Source organism: Piliocolobus tephrosceles, chromosome 13 (assembly GCF_002776525.5).
Source record: "Piliocolobus tephrosceles isolate RC106 chromosome 13, ASM277652v3, whole genome shotgun sequence".
Lineage (NCBI taxonomy): Eukaryota > Metazoa > Chordata > Mammalia > Primates > Cercopithecidae > Piliocolobus > Piliocolobus tephrosceles.
In genome coordinates this window covers 68,087,435-68,107,873 of record NC_045446.1, presented here as the reverse complement: position 1 = coordinate 68,107,873, position 20,439 = coordinate 68,087,435, and the positions used below count along the sequence as shown (strand labels likewise).

General features: G+C 40.1%; 1 protein-coding gene across 1 annotated transcript in view; it reads left to right on the top strand.

The window, feature by feature from the left end:
* Positions 1-20,439, top strand: part of INTS4 (integrator complex subunit 4) — a 122,889-nt gene that overhangs the window by 42,043 nt on the left and 60,407 nt on the right. Inside the window, exons 5-9 of the mRNA XM_023209327.3 lie at positions 803-988; positions 1,555-1,605; positions 3,112-3,200; positions 5,858-5,978; positions 19,601-19,672. Of these exons, the coding sequence (XP_023065095.2) occupies positions 803-988; positions 1,555-1,605; positions 3,112-3,200; positions 5,858-5,978; positions 19,601-19,672 (519 nt within the window). The remainder of the gene's footprint in view (positions 1-802; positions 989-1,554; positions 1,606-3,111; positions 3,201-5,857; positions 5,979-19,600; positions 19,673-20,439) is intronic.

The following is a 20,439-nucleotide window of genomic DNA, read 5'->3' as shown; positions in this document are numbered from 1 at the left end:
ACAAAAATGTGAACATGTACACCAAAAGCCACATACAAGAATAATCACATTATTCAAAATAGCCAAAGACTGGAAATAACTTAAATATTCATCAACAGAAAGGCTAAATAGATTTTTATGTGTTTACAAATGAATACTGTATAAGTAACAAGAATAAATGAGCCATTGCTATCTGCTATACCTTGCATAAATCTCACAAACATAATATTAAGCCACAGAAGCCAGATACTATTTGATTTCATAAAGTACAAAAATAAACAAATGAACTTATGTGTTAGAAGTCAGGATAGTAGCTATTTTTGGTGGTGGTGTGGTGAGGTAGTTGCTTGGAGAAGGAATGAGGGATATTTCTGGTGTGTTGGTTATATACTGTTTAATCTGGGTGCTTGCTATATATGTGTATTTGTGAAAATTTATTGAGCTGTACACTTAAGATTTTTGCATATTTCTGTGGATATTAAAAGTTTAAAAAATTTATACATTTTTGTCTTGCTTTGAAATTTGAAAGCAAGTAAAAGGCAATTCAGGGACGAATTTTAAAGTACTTACTCTATACAAGGCAAAGTACTAGCTATTGGGAATACAAAGATGAAAAACTAGGACTTTCATTTTCTAAGGACTCATGTTTTTTTTGAGAAGACACATGCTCAAGTAACATGATGCTAGACAGACTGTCCTGAGAATATAGGGCTTGAAATCACCCCTAAGGTTGATGCAGTGCTTTTGTTTCTGGTTTTGTCTGTGTTTGTTAAGATATCTTAATCGTGTCCTTTTTTTCTTTTTCTTTTTTTTTTTTTGATAGCATCTGACAGATACGTCTCATGGTGTAAGAAATAAGTGCCTGCAGTTACTTGGCAATCTTGGCTCTTTGGAGAAAAGTGTCACAAAAGATGCAGAAGGCCTAGTTGCCAGAGATGTCCAGAAGATTATAGGGGATTACTTCAGTGACCAAGACCCACGTGTCAGAACAGCAGCTATAAAAGCCATGGTAAACGTGATTATGGAAACTAGTTGGGGCTAGTGTTCATTTTTGTTTTTTAAGTTTATAGCTAGTGCTGCCTTGGATACATTGTGAATCCTTCAGCATATACTTTCAGGAAGGTATTGGTGGTGGCCTCACAGAACTCAGTGACACACATCCCTGTATACAACTGTGCTTTTTTTTTTTGGCTTTCTCTGGTAGCTTTCATGTGTATTTATGAAACATGAAAAGCACGGTAGGAACCTGTTATAATTCCTTCGACTTGGAGGGATATGACTTGGTATAATATTATAATAGGGGGAGGTGGTGTTGATCATTTTTTCTTTAGCCTTCATATTATTATTTCATATTTTTCTAATGCCTTCTTGGGAGAGTCCATGGGTTAGATTTATGAAATGCTCGAATGCTTCTCTTGAAAGGTGACAAGGTTTCTTATTTATATAGCACTGATTTTGGCTAAATGGAACCACGTTAGCCTGATACAGTAGGGGAAAATATGTGAGATTGTGGGGAGACATTGGAAATATTGCTCTTTTCCTCCCAGGCACTTAAGCTATATATTTATTATCTAGTTGCAGCTCCATGAAAGAGGACTGAAATTACACCAAACAATTTATAATCAGGTACCTTAAATGATTACTGTCTGGAAGGGGAGGAGGTATCGTGAAGCTGGGAGGGTGGCACACTGGTTCTCAGAATTTGAAAACTTAAGGACTTCGTTGGTTAATAGTGGCAGTGTTGATTGGGATGGATGTGAAGTCATATTCAAAACATACTTTTCATGAAGAGAATGGAGGTTATGTAATTAAATAGCAGTAGTACATACAAAAAGGACTTTTAGGAGGATTTACAACTCAGTATGAGTGTGAGAGTACCTGAAGAAAAGTGTAGCATTTAGAATAAGGAACGTGTTAGTCTTGCTGATCACTGTTTGGTTGGGCCATACATGAAGTCATTTCTGGGCACCACGCTTCACAAACTAGAGTGTGTCTGGAGAAGGGCGACCAAAACCATAGGATCGTATAAAAAAAAGTCACATGAATGTAGTATTAGCGGTAAAGAAAGGCATAATGAAGTTGTGGAAAAGCTGATTGAGGGCCTGACCAAAAGGCCTTACAAGGCTATATTTCTCTTGGAGAATAATTGACTGAATCTGGTAACAGGCAATCTAAATTCATGTTCAGAAATTAGGTTTTGTTAGTCTGCCAAGAGTGGTTTTATCTCTCATGGGAAGAAGATAATTAGCCAAACCCCTATCACGGATGTGTAAACCAAATTTATTCCTCTATTGAATGAAGTAGAATGGGTCCAGAATGCTTGTGGTGGGGTGACCATCGCCCTCTTTTTCTATAGGAAAACTATGCGGGAAGCCAGATAATTAAAGGAAGCTTGGATAGTAAGGACTCAGAGGAAGGAAGGAAAGTTAGTTGGCTGATTCAGATGTTTGGTGGCATAAGAGTAGTCTAAACAAGCAGTAATGAGAGCCTCAAGGGAGTAAGGATGGATTGATAGTGTAGGATTTAAGACATAAGGTAGAATTTAGTTCCTTAGTGAGTTCATGTTTGGGTGTGTTGAGTATAAAAATTGGATGGGACATACATGAAGAGAATTCCAGCCATAAGTAGTTATAAAGGTCTGGAGATCAGGAGAAATCAGAGCTAAGGGTAGGTTATTCGGAGCCATCAGTATTTAGGGAGTATGGAGCTACCCGGAAAGAGTGAGTGGATTGAAATGGAGGCCAATGATTTCAGACCAAAGTAAACAGAAGTGTGTGCTTTGATTTTTACAGGTGGAGGGAAAAACCTATATTTGGTATTTGAGCCTGTGAAAATAGTACTGTGGGCTCCCAGCATTCTTTGCTGGGTTTGATGCTATTCTAGATGTTTTTATGCCGTCAGTCTGTGATTCTCCTTTCAGACATGGGGTAGGAGGGTGCATAGTCAGAATACAGCCAGAGCAGCTGACAGAGGTCAAGATTCATTGTTTGGCAAAGATTCAAGAAATTAAAACCACACACAAGTATTTTACTGGGCATCCTTATCCAACCACCCTATCTTCACTTTGAAAATATTTTAAACACTGCCTGAGAGGACACAGAGCTAATAGACTTTTGGAATTCTTCTTTGCAGGCCTGTAAATTGCTCTCTGATGACTATGAACAAGTGCGCAGTGCTGCAGTCCAGCTTATCTGGGTTGTCAGTCAGCTCTATCCTGAAAGGTCAGTGTGGGTGTAAGCTGACTTTTGTTGATTGTGAAGCCATTTCCTCTCCTCTCACTGTGCAGAAAGCCCACTTCTAGAAAAGAAATGTTGGTTAGATTTTTGGAAGGCAATGGGGAGTAAGGGGCTGAAAATCAGATTGCTTGGTCCTCATTTTTCATCTCTGATAGGAACTTTCTGTACACCCTCGGAAAGATACTTCACTTCTTTGGTCCTAACCTTCTCATCCATAAGTGAAGAAATTGGAATATCTTTCTTAAATGGTTTTCAGTACTTTACAAAAAAATCTTTAAAATTGTTTGGGACCATTTTAGTTTGGTTTGTGCCAAATGCCAGATAAAGATACCAGATGAGTTTGAGAATAGTGATCTCTTATGTACTATTTTCCTGGTTAAAAACATTTTCACAGCAATTAAATTATTATTTTCACAGTGATTCTTTGAGGAGGTAGGCAATATTATTATATTTTATAAAATAGAATATTTTCTTTATATTTATTTATATTTTATTCATAAATATTTATAGAATATTTTATTTTTCCTCTTATAGTAAAAAGAGGTGTTTTTTCCTCTTCATTAAACTGCCAAAATTTGAAAACCAGAATGAATTAATAAACCTGTAGGAGTAGGCTCCATTTGTAGTGTTTTAGGACTTAGACACATACAAAGAAAAGGGCTAACTGGAAATTGTCTCTTTTTTTTAGGACTAGATTGATGAGTAAGTTTTATCTTGATTTATTCTGAGATTTACTGTATTTATAGAAGTTCAGTCTGGGCACGGTGGTGCCTGTAATCCCAGCACTTTGGGAGGCCAAGGTGGTGGATCACCTGAGGTCGGGAGTTCGAGACCAGCCTGGCCAACATGGTGAAACCTCGTCTCTACTAAAAATAAAAATATTAGCCAGGCATGGTGGCACACGCCTGTAATCCCACCTACTAGGGAGGCTGAGGCAGGAGAATTGCTTGGACCCGGGAGGTGGAGATTGCACTGAGCTGAGATCATACCACTGTACTCCAACCTGGGTGACAGAGCAAGACACTCTCTCTCAAAAAAAAAAAAAAGAAGTTCAGTTATAGGAGATAATAAGCTTAAGGATATGAAATATTTGGTGGAAGCTAGTTTTTGATAACTTCATAAATCTTTGAACCTTTGGTGGGTTACATGCTTTCTTTTTTTTTTTTTTAAAGGCAGAGTCTTGCCCTGTGGCCCAGGCTGGAGTGCAGTGATGTGATCTCAACTTACTGCAACCTCCATCTCCTGGGTTGAAGCAGTTCTCGTGCCTGAGCCTCCCAAGTAGCTGAAATTACAGGTGCACACCACCACACCTGGCTCATTTTTTGTATTTTTAGTAGAGATGCGGTTTGGTCATGTTGGCTAGGCTTGTCTCAAGCTCCTGGCTTCAGGTAATCTGCCTGCCTCAGTATCTCAATGTGCTGGGATTACAGGTGTGAACCACCACACCTGGCTGACCCTTTGGTGGGTTACACACTTTTATTCAATACATTGAAAATTTACACCTGGGTGCAGTGGCTCACCCCTGTAATCCCAGCACTCTGGGAGGCTGAGGCGGGTAGATTGCTTGATCTCAGGACTTTGAGGTCAGCCTGGGCAACATGGTGAACCGTTTCTACTAAAAATATACAAAATTAGCTGGGTGTGGTGGCATGCTTTTGTAGTCCCAGCTACTCAGGAGAGTAAACTGGGAGGACCACCTGAGCCCAGGAAGTTGACACTGCGGTGAGCAGTGATCATGCCACTGCACTCCAGCCTGGGTGACAGAAGTGAGACCCTGTCTCAAAAAAAAAAGAAAAAAGCATAATTTGCAATGCAACTGAAGGAGTTGGTTTTTACTCCCAGAGTGATTTGTTTATTCTGAACTGTATTTAATCATTCTAGGATTTGAACTATTCAGTTATCATTTTCATGTATGTCAGTCTTCATTGACTGTTCTCAGTTTATTGAGCCTGCAGCTTTACCTACTTATGTATTTATTTGTTTATTATTATTATTTTTTGAGATGGAATCTCGCTCTGTTGTCCAGTCTGGAGTGCAGTGGCACTATCTCGGATCACTGTAACCTCCACCTTCCAGGTTCAAGTGATTCTCCTGCCTCAGCCTCCTGAGTAGCTGGGATTACAGGCATGTGTCACCACACCCGGCTAATTTTTATATTTTTAGGAGAGAGGGGGTTTCACCATGTTGGCCAGGCTGGTCTGGAACTCATGACCTCAAGTTATCCACCTGCCTCAGACTCCAAAAGTGCTGGGATTACAGGCATGAGCCACTGTGCCCAGACTGTATTTATTATTTGAGATAGGGTCTTGCTCTGTCACCCAGGCTGGAGTGCCGTGGTGTGATCTCAGCTCACTTCTACCTTCACCTCCAGAGCTAAAGTTATCTTCCCACTTCAGCCTCCCAAATAGCTGGGACTATTGGCGCATGCCACCATGCCTGGCTAATTTTTGTATTTTTTTTGTAGAGATGAGGTTTTGCCATGTTGCTCAGGCTGGTCTTAAACTCTTGGGCTCAAGCAGTCTACCTGCCTGGGCCTCCCAAAGTGCTGGATTATAGATGTGAGCCACTGTGCCTGGCCTGAGCCTGCAGACTTAGGATCATGTTTTGTTCTAAGTGATTTCATTTATTTTCTTTTAATTTAGCATTGTCCCAATTCCTTCCTCTAATGAAGAAATACGCTTAGTTGATGACGCGTTTGGAAAAATTTGTCACATGGTCAGTGATGGCTCTTGGGTGGTTCGTGTTCAGGCAGCAAAACTGTTGGTAAGTTATACTTTTTATGTATGTATGTATGCGTGTATGTATTTATTTATTTTCTTTTATGTAGAAATAGGGCCTTTGTGGCCCAGGTTGGTCTCAAACTCTTGGCCTCAAGCAATCCTCCTGCCTCAGCCTCCCAAAAGACTGGGATTATAGGCCAGGTGTGGTGGCTCACACCTGTAATTCCAGCACTTTAGGAGGCCAAGGCGGGCAGATCACGAGGTTAGGAGATTGAGATCATCCTGACCAACATGGTGAAATCCCGTCCCCACTAAAAATACAAAAATTAGCTGGGCATGGTGGTGCACTCCTGTAATCCCAGCTACTCGGGAGGCTGAGGCAGGAGAATCGCTTGAACCCGGGAGGCAGACGTTGCAGTGAGCCGAGATCACGCCACTGCACTCCAGCCTGGCGTCAAGGGGGAGACTGTGGTCTCAAAAAAAAAAAAAAAAAAAAAAAAAGACTGGGATTATAGATGTGAGCCATTATACCCGGCCAATAATCCTTTTTTTAAATGAACACATTGCTCGTTAAGTTTTTACAAACATTTTGAGAAACTACAAGATGGGGCAGTGTGGCCTGAATTTAAAACCCCAGAATTTCTTTTTCTTTTTCTTTTCTTGAGACAGGGTCTTACTCTGTTGCTCAGGCAGGAGTGCAGTGGTGCAATCACGGCTCACTGCAGCTTTGACCTGCCAGGCTCAAGCGATCCCTCCACCTGAGCCTCCTGAGTAGCTGGGACTACAGGCATGTGCCACCCTGCCTGGCTAATTTGTATTTTTTGTAGAGATGGGGTCTTGCTTTGTGCCCAGGCTGGTCTTGAATTCCTAGGCTCAAGTGATCCTTCTGCCTTGGCCTCCCAAATTGTTGGGATTACAGGTTTAAGCCACTATTCCCAGTCCCAGAATTTCTTAATATAGAAAGAAATAGTTCACTCTCCTGTAGAGAAATAGCCTTTTAGAACTAGAAAGAATCTTAAAACATAATTCTATTAACCATTCTATTAACCCTATTAGGAACTGAGATAGCCAGAGCCTAGAGAAAAAGGAAAATAATTAGAAAAAAGTTTTTCCCATTTATTAAGCACTTGTTATGTCCTAGTTCAGGAGGCTCAAACCCCTGGGCTGTGGACCAGTCCTGGTCCATGGCTTGTTAGGAACCAGGCCACACAGCAGGAGGTGAGTGGCGGGAGAGCAAGCATTACTGCCTGAGCTCTGCCTACTGTCAGATCAGCAGCTGCATTAGATTATCATAGGAGTGTGAACCCTATTGTGAACTGAGCATGTGCGGGATCTAGGTTTCATGCTCCTTGTGAGAATCTAATGCCTGATGATCTGAGTTGGAACAGTTTCATCCCAAAACCACCCCGCTCCACCACCCTCTCTGATTTCTTCCATGAAACTGAACCCTGGTGCCAAAAAGGTAGGGGACTGCTATCTTAGATAATTTGAAGGAGGCCCTTTACATACATTTTCTCATTACAGTAATCCTGCAAGATAGGTGCCATTATCCAGCTGGGGCACGGTGGCTCATGCCCATAATCCTGGCACTTTAGGAGGCCGAGGTGGGTGGGTCACTGGAGCCCAGGAGTTCAAGACCAGTCTGGGCAACACAGCAAGACCCCATCTCTATTTTTTAAAAAATAAAAAAAATGTTTTTTAAATGCTGTTATCATTTTCTAGATGAGAAAACTGAGGCTCTGAGGAGTTAAGTAAATTATCCAGCTTATACAGACAGAAAATTATAGAGTGAGATCAGATCCTGATCTTGTGACTTTTAGCCTGGTACTTTTCTAGTGTTTTCTTTTTGAGGACTCAGCACGTTTATTAAAAAATTTTTAACTTTTGTGGCTCACGCCTGTAATCCCAGCACTTTGGGAGGCCGAGGCGGGCGGATCACGAGGTCAGGAGATTGAGACCATCCTGGCCAACATGGTGAAACCCCGTCTCTACTAAAAATTCAAAAATTAGCTGGGCATGGTGGCGCACGCCTGTAGTCCTAGCTACTCGGGAAGCTGAGGCAGGAGAATTGCTTAAACCCGGGAGGCAGTGGTTGTAGTGAGCCTAGATCGTGCCACTGCACTCCAGCCTAGCGACAGAGTGAGACTCCATCTAAAAAAAAAAAAAATTTAACTTTTGGGCCGAGATGCAGTGGCTCACACCTGTCATCCTAGCACTTTGGGAGGCTGAAGCAGGTAAATCACTTGAGGTCAGGAGTTCGAGACCAGCCTGGCCAACATGGTGAAACACCGTCTTTACTAAAAATACAAAAACTAGCCTGGCGTGGTGACACACACCTGTAGTCCCAGCTATTCTGGAGGCTGAGGTGGGAGGATCACTTGAACCTGGGAGGCGGGGGTTGCAGTGAGCCGAGATTGTGCCATTGTGCTCCAGCCTATGCGACAGAGCAAGACCCTGTCTCAAAAAAAAAAAAAAAGTTATTTAACTTTTAAGGGATAAAATTATCTTGTAATAGAGTGTTGGCCTAATAACCTTATTTTATATCTGTGCTACCTTGTATATGTCACTTGATATTAGTCTCAGTTTTCTCATCTGTTAAGTGGGGTTCTAATATCTCTCATATTTACCTGATAGTGTTGTCATGATGCTCAAATGAGATATAGTCTATGAAAATGTTTATAAACTAAAAAGTATTATACTATGTAGAATGGGTGGGGGCACAGTGTATAAATATATGTATGTTAAGTATCTATAAAAAATTGCATACATGTCACAGCAGGAAAATCTGTAATTCTTTTTGGACACTTCCCCTTTGAGTGCCCCCAGCCCTGCCACTCTTGGTGAGATTGTTGGTTGAATGCTTTGTATCTGACTGTACTGGACACTGATCTGGTGATAGTTTTAGTCCTGTGACCAGTATTTATGGGAGTATTTGCTGAAACCTGTGTGAAGCATTTTCATGAAATATAGTAGTAATGGATGATTGGAGTATTTCCAGTCTTGTGCATAGTAGAGTTAAACAAGCTAGCTGTTACTGATTTTATTTCTGAATTCATATTTTAAAACTTTCTAAATTCAGAACAATCTAATCATTCATCAAATCCTTTCATTCAACATTTACAGAGGATCTACAATGAACTCTAGGTGGGAGTGGGGAGGAGAAAGATGTTTTAGAGGAATGAATTAATGATATAGTTTTACCTGAGTAGGCAGTTTTAAAAAGTAATCCTTAAAGTAAGAATCATTCAAAATTTTCAGTTTTGTACTCTATAGGATCTGAAATTTATTTGCATAAAGTTGTGTGTATAACGTGTATATTGAAAGGATTGCTACTTGAATGACTCTAAATTGAGTGACATGCCTTGTGTTATAATTTCCTGTTAAATCTGAACAGCTTCAAATTATATAAGTAATTATGTTTTTATCAGAAATAATCATTCTAATCTTGCTGATAATAATAATAATGACTACTATGTATAGAGTTTCTGGCCTACGAAGTGAGGCATTTTTAGTCATACATACACACGTAGATACACACACATTCACACATAAACATTAACCCACTTCTTTATATACAAGCACACATTCCTAACTCATTGCTTACTTTTGCAAGTAATTTTTAATCTTTTTAAACTTTCTGAGGTAAATATATTACTCATAAATAACAAAATTAAAATTTAGGAATGTGGTATAATTTGTCTAAGACCACACAGATAGTAAATGACAGATGAGGACTTCAAACCTCATAATCTAAAGTCCATGTATAATCCTTTCCTGGTGAGCATCCAGTTACACATTGGGATTGGCCAGTTAAGGCCCTGCTGGTTTATTAGTATCTCTGTGCAAGGTAAGAGGTAAAGCTGCCCTACTCCAGCTCTCCAGTAGATAAATCTGTGATCAAGTGATTTGTGTATAATCTTTAATTAAAAATTAAGTAATTTTAAAAGATTGACGCATTGTAATTGTGTATATTTATGGGGCACAAGTTGATGTTTTGATATACATCTATGTTGAATATTAATCCAATCAGGATAGTTAGTATAGTTATCACCTCATACATTTATCATTTCTTTGTCATGAGAACTTTCAACAACCTCTCTTACAGCTATTTTGTAATATACAATGTTTTACTCTTTATCATAGTCACCCTTACGTGCAGTTGAACACCAGAAGTTATTCCTCCTAATTGTGACTTTGTATCCATTGTCCAGTCCCTTCCCATTCTCTCCTACTCCCTCCCCTTCCCAGTGTCTGGTAACCACTGTTATACTCTCTGCCTCTACGATATCAATTTTTTTAAAAAATACTTTAAGTTCTGGGATACATGTGCAGAAAGTTCAGGTTTGTTACCTAGGTATACATGTGCCATGGTGGTTTGCTGCGCCCATAACCTGTCATCTGCATTAGGTATTTCTCCTAATGCTATCCCTCCCCCGGCCCCTCACCCTCTGACAGTCCTTGTTGTGTGATGTTTCCCTCCTTGTGTCCATGTGTTCACATTGTTCAACTCTCACTTATGAGTAAGAACATGCAGTATTTGGTTTTCTGTTCTTGTGTTAGTTTGCTGAGAATGATGGTTTCCAGCTTCATCCATGTCCCTGCAAAGAACATGAACTCATCCTTTTTTATGGCTGCATAGTATTCCATGGTGTATATGTGTCACATTTTCTTTATCCAGTCTATCATTGATGGGCATTTGGGTTGGTTCCAAGTCTTTGCTATTGTGAACAGTGCTGCGATAAACATACGTGTGCATGTGTTTTTATAGTAGAACGATTTATAATCCTTTAGGTATATACCCAGTCATGGGATTGCTGGGTCAAATGGTATTTCTGGTTCTAGATCCTTGAGGAATCGCCACACTGTCTTCCACAATGGTTGAACTAATTTACACTCCCACCAACAGTGTAAAAGCTTTCCTATTTCTCCACATCCTCTCCAGCGTCTGTTGTTTCCTGACTTTTTAACGATCGCCATTCTAACTGGTGTGAGATGGTATCTCATTGTGGTTTTGATTTGCATTTCTCTAATGACCAGTGATGATGAGCTTTTTTTCATATGTTTGTTGGTCGCATAAATGTCTTCTTTTGAGAAGTGTCTGTTCATATCCTTTGGCCACTTTTTGATGTTTTTTTTTTTTTGTAAATTTGTTTAAGTTCCTTGTAGATTCTGGATATTAGCTCTTTGTCAGATGGATAGATTGCAGAAATTTTCTCCCATTCTGTAGGTTGCCTGTTCCCTCTCATGATAGTTTTTTTTTTGTTTTTCTTTTTTTGTTTGTTTGTTTTTTTTTTTTTTTTTTTTTGCTGCGCAGAAGCTCTTTAGTTTAAGTAGATCCCATTTGTCAATTTTGGCTTTGTTGCCATTGCTTTTGGTGGTTTAGTCATGAAGTCTTTGCTCATGCCTGTGTCCTGAATGGTATTGCCTAGGTTTTCTTCTAGGGTTTTTACGGTTTTAGGTCTTATGTTTAAGTCTTAGATCGTGCAGTATTTGTCTTTGTGTGTCTGGCTTATTTCACTTTACGTGATGTCCTCCAGATTTATCGATGTTGCAAATTAGAAGATTTTATTTATTTATTTTTTCTTCTTTAAGTCAGGGTCTTGCTCTGTTGCCTAGGCTGGAGTGCAGTTCCACGATGGCACAATCATAACTCACAGCAACCTCAAACTCCTGGGGACTCCAGCCTGGACAACAGCGAAACTGCCTCTAAAAAAAGTTAAAAACTAGGTTGTTCTTTTTTGATGTAGCTATTTATTGCTGTACACTTATCTCTTAGAACTGCTTTTGTTGCATACTGTCGATTTTGGTATATGTTTTAATTCTTGCTTGTAAAGTATGTTTCTTCTAGGCAATGTGTACTTAGATTTTGTGTTTTAATCTATTCAGCCAATGTATACCTTTTTTTTTTTTTCTTTCTTGCTCTGTTGCCCAGGCTGTAATGTACCTTTTAATTGAGGAATTTAATCCATTTATATTCAAGATTTTTTTCTTCTTCTTCTTCTTCTTTTTTTTTGTTTCTTTAAGACAGGGTCTCACTCTGTCACCTAGGCTGGAGTACACTGGTGTGATCTCAGTTCACTGCAACCTTCACCTCCCGGGTTCAAGTGATTCTCGTGCCCCAACCTCCCCAGTACTGGGATTACAGGCATGTGTCACCTCGCCCAACCAATTTTTTTTGCATTTTTATTAGAGACGGGTTTTGTCATGTTGGCCATGCTGGTCTCGAACTCCTGGCCGCAAATGATTTGCCTGCCTTGGCCTCCCAAAGTGCCGGAATTACAGGCATGAACCACCACACCCAACTATATTCAAGATTGTTATTGATAAATAAGGTCTTATTCCTGCCATTTTGTTAATTACTCTTTGGTTCTTTTGGAGATCCTTTGTTCTTGTTTTCCTTTCTTGTTGTTTATCTCTGTGATTTAGTGGGTTTTTGTGGGGCTAAGCTTTATTTTCATTCTCTTTCTTGTTTGTGTATCTGCTGCAATTTTTTTCTACATAGTTACTACAGAGTCTTCATTTAGGCCCGTGTGGTGGCTCTTGCCTATTATCCCAGCACTTTGGGAGGCAGATCACTTGAGCTCAAGAGTTTGAGACCAGCCTGGGCAACATAGTGAGACCTCGTCTCTAATAAATAAAGAAAAAAGAAATCAGCCGGGCATGGTAGCACACACCTGTAGTCTCAGCTACCGGGAGGCTGAGGTGGGAGGATCTCTTGAGCCTGGAAGATTGAGGCTACAGTGAACCATGATCAGGCCACTGTGCTGTAGCATGGGCATCAGAGTAAGAGTGTCTCAAGGGGGAAAAAAAAGTCTTGCAGTTATAATAGAATGTTTTCAGCTGATAGCAACTCAACTTTGGTTACATAAAAGGACCCTAGACTTTTTCTTTCCCCTTTTCAATTTATATTTTTGTTGCCTTAATTTTCTTCTTCATCTGTTATGTGTTCCTTAGCTACTATTTGTAGCTGTTGTAGTTTTTGACCATTTTGAAGTTAATCTTCATACTAGCAGACTGAAAATTTTACATGACATATTGTATCACTGTGGTTTGATCTGTTTGATTTATGAGTTTACCTTTACTGGTGAGTTTTACACTTTTGTGTGTGCCATGATAGTGATTATTGTCCTTTTGTTTCTAATTGTAGCATTCACTACTTTGAATATATTAATACTATCCCATTCTCTCCTGGTCTACAAGGTTTCTGCTGAGAAATCTGTTGATGGTAATGGAGATTCTCTTGACAATTTTCTCTGGCAGCTTTAAAAATTCTTAGCCTTTGACTTTCGATAGTTTGATTATAATGTACCTTGGAGAGGATCTTTTTGGGTTGAATCTAATTGTGAACCTTTGAACTTCCTGAATTTGGATGTCCGTATTTCTCCCACTACTTGGCAAGTTTTCAGCTATCATTGTGTCAAATAGGTTTTCTGTGCCTTTCTCTATCTCTTCTCCATCAGGCAATCTTACAGTGCAAATATTTGTTTGTCTCTTGATGTCCTATATGTTCCAAGGCTTTCTTTTTTATTCTTATTTGTTTTTTTTCCCCTCTTAATGGGTTATTTCAAAAGACCTGTCTTCAAGTTCAGAAATTCTTTCTTCTGCTTGATCCTAGTCTATTGTTGAAGCTCTCAATTTTATACTATTTTTATTTTTTTCATTGTACTCTTCAGCTCCAAGATTTCTGTTTGGTTCTTTTTTATGATATTGATTTCTGTTGAATTTCTCATTCAGATCATGAATTGTTTTCCTGATTTCATTTAATTGTTTGTCTGTATTCTCTCGTATCTTACTGAGTTTCCTTTATATCACTATTTTGAATTCCTTTTCAGGCATTTTGTAAGTATCCTTTTCTTTGGGGTCTGTCATTGGAGACTTTTTTTCTTTCTTTTTTTGAGACAGGGTCTTGCTCTGTCACCCAGGCTGAAGTGCAGTGGCAAGATCTCGCTCACTGCAACCTTCTCCTCTTGGGCTTAAGTGATCCTCCCACCTCAGCCTGCTGAGTAGCTGGGACTACAGGCGCATGCCACCACACCTGACTGATTTTTGTATATTTTGTAAAGACAGATTTTGCCATGTTGCCCAGAATGGTCTTGAACTCCGGAGCTCCTGCTATCTGGCTCTCTTGGCCTTCCAAAGTGCTGGGATTACAGATGTGAGCCACTGCGCCCAGCCAGGAGACTTACTGTATTCCTTTGAGGGTGTCATGTTTCCTTGATTTTCGTTTATCGTGTCCAAGATACTGGATGTTGATATCTGTGCATTTAGTAGAATAGTTGCTCTTTTCAATTTTATTGAGTAGCTAATATATAGTAACAGTCTCTTTCCTGCAGATGGTTTTTAGGGTATTAGCTGGGTATGGTGTGTTGCCTTTGGTTCTGGGTGGACTCAGTGGGTGGTGTAACACTCCTTGTCAGCTTCAGCTATAATCTTCAGCTATACACCTAGTCAGTGATGTTTGCAATTGCTTCAGTTGCCTAGGCTATGGGAGTTTGCGATGGTAATGCTATAGATGAGGGTGATGAGCTGATTTTTGGGCAAGTGAGGTTGCTAAGCTGATTTGGGCATGACATGTGCAGGCTAAAACGGCTGCCAGGCTGTCTATCTGGTTTTCCAGGGAGACAGTAGTTACTGCCGTGGTGGCTGTTGTGCTGGGCTCAGGCTTTTGCTGGGGCAGCCTGCTGGGCAGCTGTGTGGCTATCTAGGGAGATGGGGCTATTGCCTGGTTGGCTGTTACTTTGAGCTGGGCTCAAGTGCTTTTGCTCAGTGGGGCTGGGCAGTTTGGCAGCAGTCTCTGGTGGGGGGCCAGGGCTACCACAGGACCTGTGGATTGGATTGTGTGCTGTAGGACTCTATCGTGGCCTGGTTTAGTAGACAGGACCACTGAGTTACCAGCTATCAGGCAGGGCGTGGGCAGGTGGTTCTGTGACGGGTTGTGAGAGGCAGTAGGGCTGCTACAGAATTGGCTTTTTGGCTGAGTACTGGCATGTGCATGCTTGGCAGCCCAGATGTTTATATGGTACAGGGGTGCTGGGCAAAGCACTGCCAGCTGTCTATTTGATGGCTTCCTTGCTGTGCGGGTCTGCCTGTTTTCTGAGTGGTTGGTAGTGCTGTGTGGGGTCTGATGCTGTGGTCATGGTCACTCTGTTTGACCTAGACTCTATGTGGATGGGGTTATGGTGCTGCAGGCCATCGTGTGATCATGGTAGAATGATGGCGGGTTCTCAGGGATGAAGAGAGTCAGTTGCTACTAGTCCCCAAGGCAGGATGAATACTAGTAGTAAGTCTAGCTTCAACTTGGTGCCATGCTACAGTAGCTTAGGACAAGGTGGGCTCCCACTCTGAGGCAATACAGCTGAATGATCTCTTGGCTACTCTCCAGACTGGATTTGTGGCCACTGATGACTTAGGGACTCTCCTTTATCAAGAATTGCTGGTGCCTGTGGCAGCAGTGAGGACCACTGATAAGTATCTCCAGCTTACTTTTTCCCTGTAAGAAGTTCCTCTGATTTTAAGCTGATTTTGGCAAGGGAGACAGTGTGGTAGGTAGGAAGCCTCACTCCCTTCCCTGTGGTGCTATCCTGAAGCCTTCATGCTCCACAGGGATTTTGCCCTTTCTCTGGTGCTCAGCAGCATGTATCTACAGTCATTTTAGTTGAAATATAGTTATTTGTTATTTTTGTTCCTTTTTGTCGTGGGTGATCTGTGCCAGGTAACTCTAGTAAGCCATTTTTTAAAAAGCAAATCTGCATACAGATTGAGCATCCCTTATCCAAAATGCTTGAGACCAGAAGTGTTTTGGATTTTGTTTTGTTTTTGGATTTTGTTTTGTTTTTGGATTTTGGAATATTTTATTTGCATTATACTTACTTGTTGGGCATCCCAAATCTGAAATATGCTCCAAAATCCAAAATCTGAAATGCTCCAATGAACATTTCCTACCATCATGTTGGTACTCAGAAAGTTTTGGATTTTTGAGCATTTTGGATTTCAGATTTTTGGAACTGGGATGTTCAACCTGTATAATCTTTAGATCACCTGTTCAGCAAATCAACAAACACTGAGGACAATTTCTGTCTTCAACAAAGTTGATAGTCAGGTGGCCAGGGACAGCTAATCAGTGAATAAGAATACCTGGTACTAGTAGGAAAGAGCACCAACCACAACCACAGGAGGCTTCTTGGAGGCGCTGATCTCTGAACTGAGTTGTGAAGGATGAGTAACTAGGTAGCGACGCAGGGAAAGAGAAAATATGAGCAGGGATATAAAAGCAGTACATTATCATGCATAGCAATATACTAAGCTGCAATATCATACTAAACTACAAGCAGTTTAGTGCTTCCTAGTTGGGGGTAGTGTTCAATATAGGGGATCTGTAACGAGGTAAGTTGGAGAGGAAAACAGAAGCCAGGTTCTGCAACAACTTAGCTTTGTAAACTCGAGTCCATCTTGCTTAAAAAGTGAATAGTTTCCAATCCCTTTGGCTTATAGCAGGATGAAAAATTATATCAGAAAATTCAAAAGCATGTAAAAGAGGTTAGCTTTTACTTATTTATAACGGCCCTATTTGTGGGGCAAAGAAACTTGATGTCCCAGTAAGCGCATTCATGGGACTATTTAGAATACAGTCACTACTTTTATAAGCCTTAAGAAGTCATTGACCTTAAAAATTACAACATTTTCAGACCCTTAGATTATAGGCTTTTGTGCCTGTAAGTCTCCCATGACTGGTCTTTCCCAGGGTAAATGCAGATATTCCTAGTTAGTGGCAGTTTTATGTCTGATATACTTATCACCTAGTTGCATAGACTTATGTTATTTATACTAACTGAGCAGTTTTTGCTCTTAAAGCAGGTGTGATAATTGTTAAATATCCTGTATCTAAATTTCACATACATTTAATAAGGCTCTCTGGTGAAATGGTTTTCTCAGTGTTAAGTATGGTTTTCGTAGCATTAACTACCTAAATTTAGGTTGTTAAGTAGCGCTAGTAGTACATTTGGAGAGATTCCATCTTAATCTAAATATATTTGTATTGGTTAAAGTATACCAGAATGTAGCTGTTGTTCTGATTGGTAAGGTGCACTTTTTTTTTTTCTGATATGGAGTTTTGCTCTATCACCCAGGCTGGAGTGCAGTGGCGCGATCTTGGCTCACTGCAAACTCCACTTCTCAGGTTCACACCATTCTCCTGACTCAGCCTCCCGAGTGGCTGGGACTACAGGTGCCCGCCACCACGCCTGGCTAATTTTTTGTATTTTTAGTAGAGACGGGGTTTCACCGTGTTATCCAGGATGGTCTTGATCTCCTGGCCTCGTGATCTTCCCACCTTGGCCTCCCAAAGTGTTGGGATTACAGGCGTGAGCCACCGTGCCCGGCCTGTAAGGTGTACTTTATAATGAACTCATTATCTTTTTAGTACAAATCTGTTTCTCTATGTTTTCATAAATGATACTATCATCTGCTGAGTCATGAACTAGAGAAATGTGGGAATAGTTTTTCTGTGTCTCACATCCATTGAGTTACCAACTCATATCAGTTCTGCCTTCTTGACATCCCTAAATCCATCCCTTCTCCATTTCCACTGGTCCTGCAGTAATAGACATCTCACCATTTTTCAAGTGGACTACTATGCTATAGGGCTCTTTGTGTTTGTAGACTTAAAATGGAAAGCTTGACCTATTCTTAGGTGACATTGAAAATTTATTTCAAGTAATGATATTTAATTTGGCGGGGCACAGATTTGCATAGTACTCCCTCTGTGTTGCTGTGTTGGATAAGCGCTCAGCTGAGGGCATTGTAGGAGGGCACTGGGAATTATGGATGAAGCAACTTACTGTGAAGTCATGAAAACTTTTATTTTAATAGGAAAAAGCCAACAGCTAATGCTGGTGGTAAAACTGGAGAGAGATTTAGGAGGTCTTAAGCATTTATAGTTCTTATTTATAAAATTGTTTGGATTTAAAAAATGGATGTTAGCTATGACATTGGCTTAGATCTATGTACCAAAAGAAAAAGTGGTTTTGAAACTACTTTAGTCAAAATAGTACAGCAGTTGTTTTTGTGGAATCATAGGAAAGGTGTTAACTTGAGTAAGGACATTCCTCAAGAACACGTAATTTTCTATGGAAAATGTGATTAGAGAAAAGATCTGAGCCTGTGTAAGCATTTCCGCATTTATTAGGAATTAGAGAAGATCTCAGTTAAATTTCTTAATGTTTAGAACCTGCTCCAACAGCCTCTGAAACTGGTGTTTTTGCTTTCATTTTGATTTCTTAAGGTCCATTAGTCATACTGTTGCAAGATGGGCTTTATGAAATATATGTCTATGTCCTCCCTTACTTGAAATGAATAAGTTGCCTAATCTCAGCCTCAGTTCTCATCTAGAAAATGGAAATGAGAGGTATATGGGATTATTGGGAAGAATAAACTTGAAAAATGTAAGTAAAATATTTTTTACATTGTTGAGCTCATTAGATGTTTAACAGGGATTATGTAATAATTATTTATAAGGCAAACCCCTTACTATGGCAAATGAGGCTCTTTATTATCCTATCTGTACTGCCTCATTTTCAGGAGCCCTATCTTATGTTCCATTCATAAAACCACTTAATATTTCCCACTTGGCATTTGCACCGTGATTTTCATTTCTCCAAGTATACCTCTCCCTGCCTGCACCTGCTTGTTGTCTCCATTCCCATGGCATCATTCATAGATGTGTATTACAACATTTCATATCATATTGCAGTAATCTCTTTTCTTGTCAGTTTCCCTTACTAGTCTGTGATATTGTTGAGTGTAGAGCTGTTGTCTTTTTATTTTTGTATTCTTGTTCCTGGTAACTGTAGACATATAATTGAATGGTTGCTAAATATTTGTTTAACTGAATGCATGAATGAATGAACAGAGGAATGGAAAGAAGAATGAAAAGGAGTGGAGAGTAGTCGTTAAGGGAAAGGATTTTGAAGGCTGGATGTATCTACTGGCTCTGGAATTTATTCTCTTTGTGGCCGTCAATGTGTTACTTAATCTTTTTATGTTTTTTCTCCATATATAAGATGGGACTAATATAGTATTTATTTTGCAGGGTTATAGTTACAGAAGATTTAAACGAGTTAATATATGTCTAAAGCCCTTAGAATAGTACATGACACATAGTGGCCGGGTGCGGTGGCTCACGCCTGTAATCCCAGCACTTTGGAAGGCCGAGACAGGCAGATCACCTGAGGTCAGGAGTTTGAGACTAGCCTGCCCAACTTGGCGAAACCCCATCTCTATTAAAAATACAAAAAATTAGCCAGGCATGTTGGCAGGCACCTGTAATCCCAGCTACTCGGGAGGCTGAGGCCGGAGAATCGCTTGAACCTGGGAGGCGGAGGTTGCAGTGGGCCAAGATCATGGCACTGCACTCCAGCCTGGGTGACAAGAGCAAACCTCCATCTCAGAGGGAAAAAAAAGCATAGTACATGACACATAGTAAGCTCTATTTAGGTGTTAGCTGCTGCTAATATTTTTATTTTCCTGATGATTCAGAACCCATAGCATCTTTACTGTCATGAATAATGTTATCTTTATGCACTTAAATTGGCTACAGACTTTGAATTTTAAGATAATATTCAAATCATAAAAGTTGTTTTATATGCTCTGGATTCTTTCTTTTTATAGGGCTCTATGGAGCAAGTCAGTTCTCATTTCTTGGAGCAGACCCTTGACAAGAAGCTGATGTCAGATCTGAGGGTACCTTTTATTCTTTGTTGTTTAAACTGGGTTTCTGTAACCAATATAGGGGGGCAGTATGCTGAGTTGTGTTGATTTAACTTAGCATTTGTTAAATTAATGTATGATAACTATATTACATTTTAATTAAAAATCTTAGTAAATTGAAGCAAATAACAAGTTACTTCATTAAATTTTGTATTATTGTAATGAAATAATTTGCACAGGTTATGCTTTACAAAAAAGAGGCAAGATTAATTTTCTAAGCCAGGTGCAGTGGCTCACATCTGTAATCCTAGCACTTCGGGAGGCTGAGGCAGGTGGATCACTTGCAGCCAGGAGTTTGAGACCAGCTTGGCCAACATGGTGAACCCCGTCTCAACTAAAAAACAAAAATTAGCTGGGTGTGGTGGCATGTGCCTGTAGTCCCGGCTACTTGGGTGGCTGAGGCAGAGAATCGCTTGAACTCTGGAGACCAGAGGTTGCAGTGAGCCGAGATCACACCACTGCTCTCCAGCCTGGGCAACAGAGTGGGACTCTGTCTCCAAAAATCCCCAAAAAACAACAACCAAAAAAAACCCAGAAAACCCCAAAAGACTAATTTTCTGTTTGTTAGGAACTACAAAGGCCTGTTCTCATTTTGTGAGATGGTATGACATTTTAGGACTCCTTTTCAGCAGCAGTTATCGTGGAAGAGTGAGTAAAGCCTTTCTCCAAACAGTAACAAAATACCCCCCACCCCGCACCATTTTTTCCTCTTTTTTTTGAAACAGGGTCTCATGCCCTTG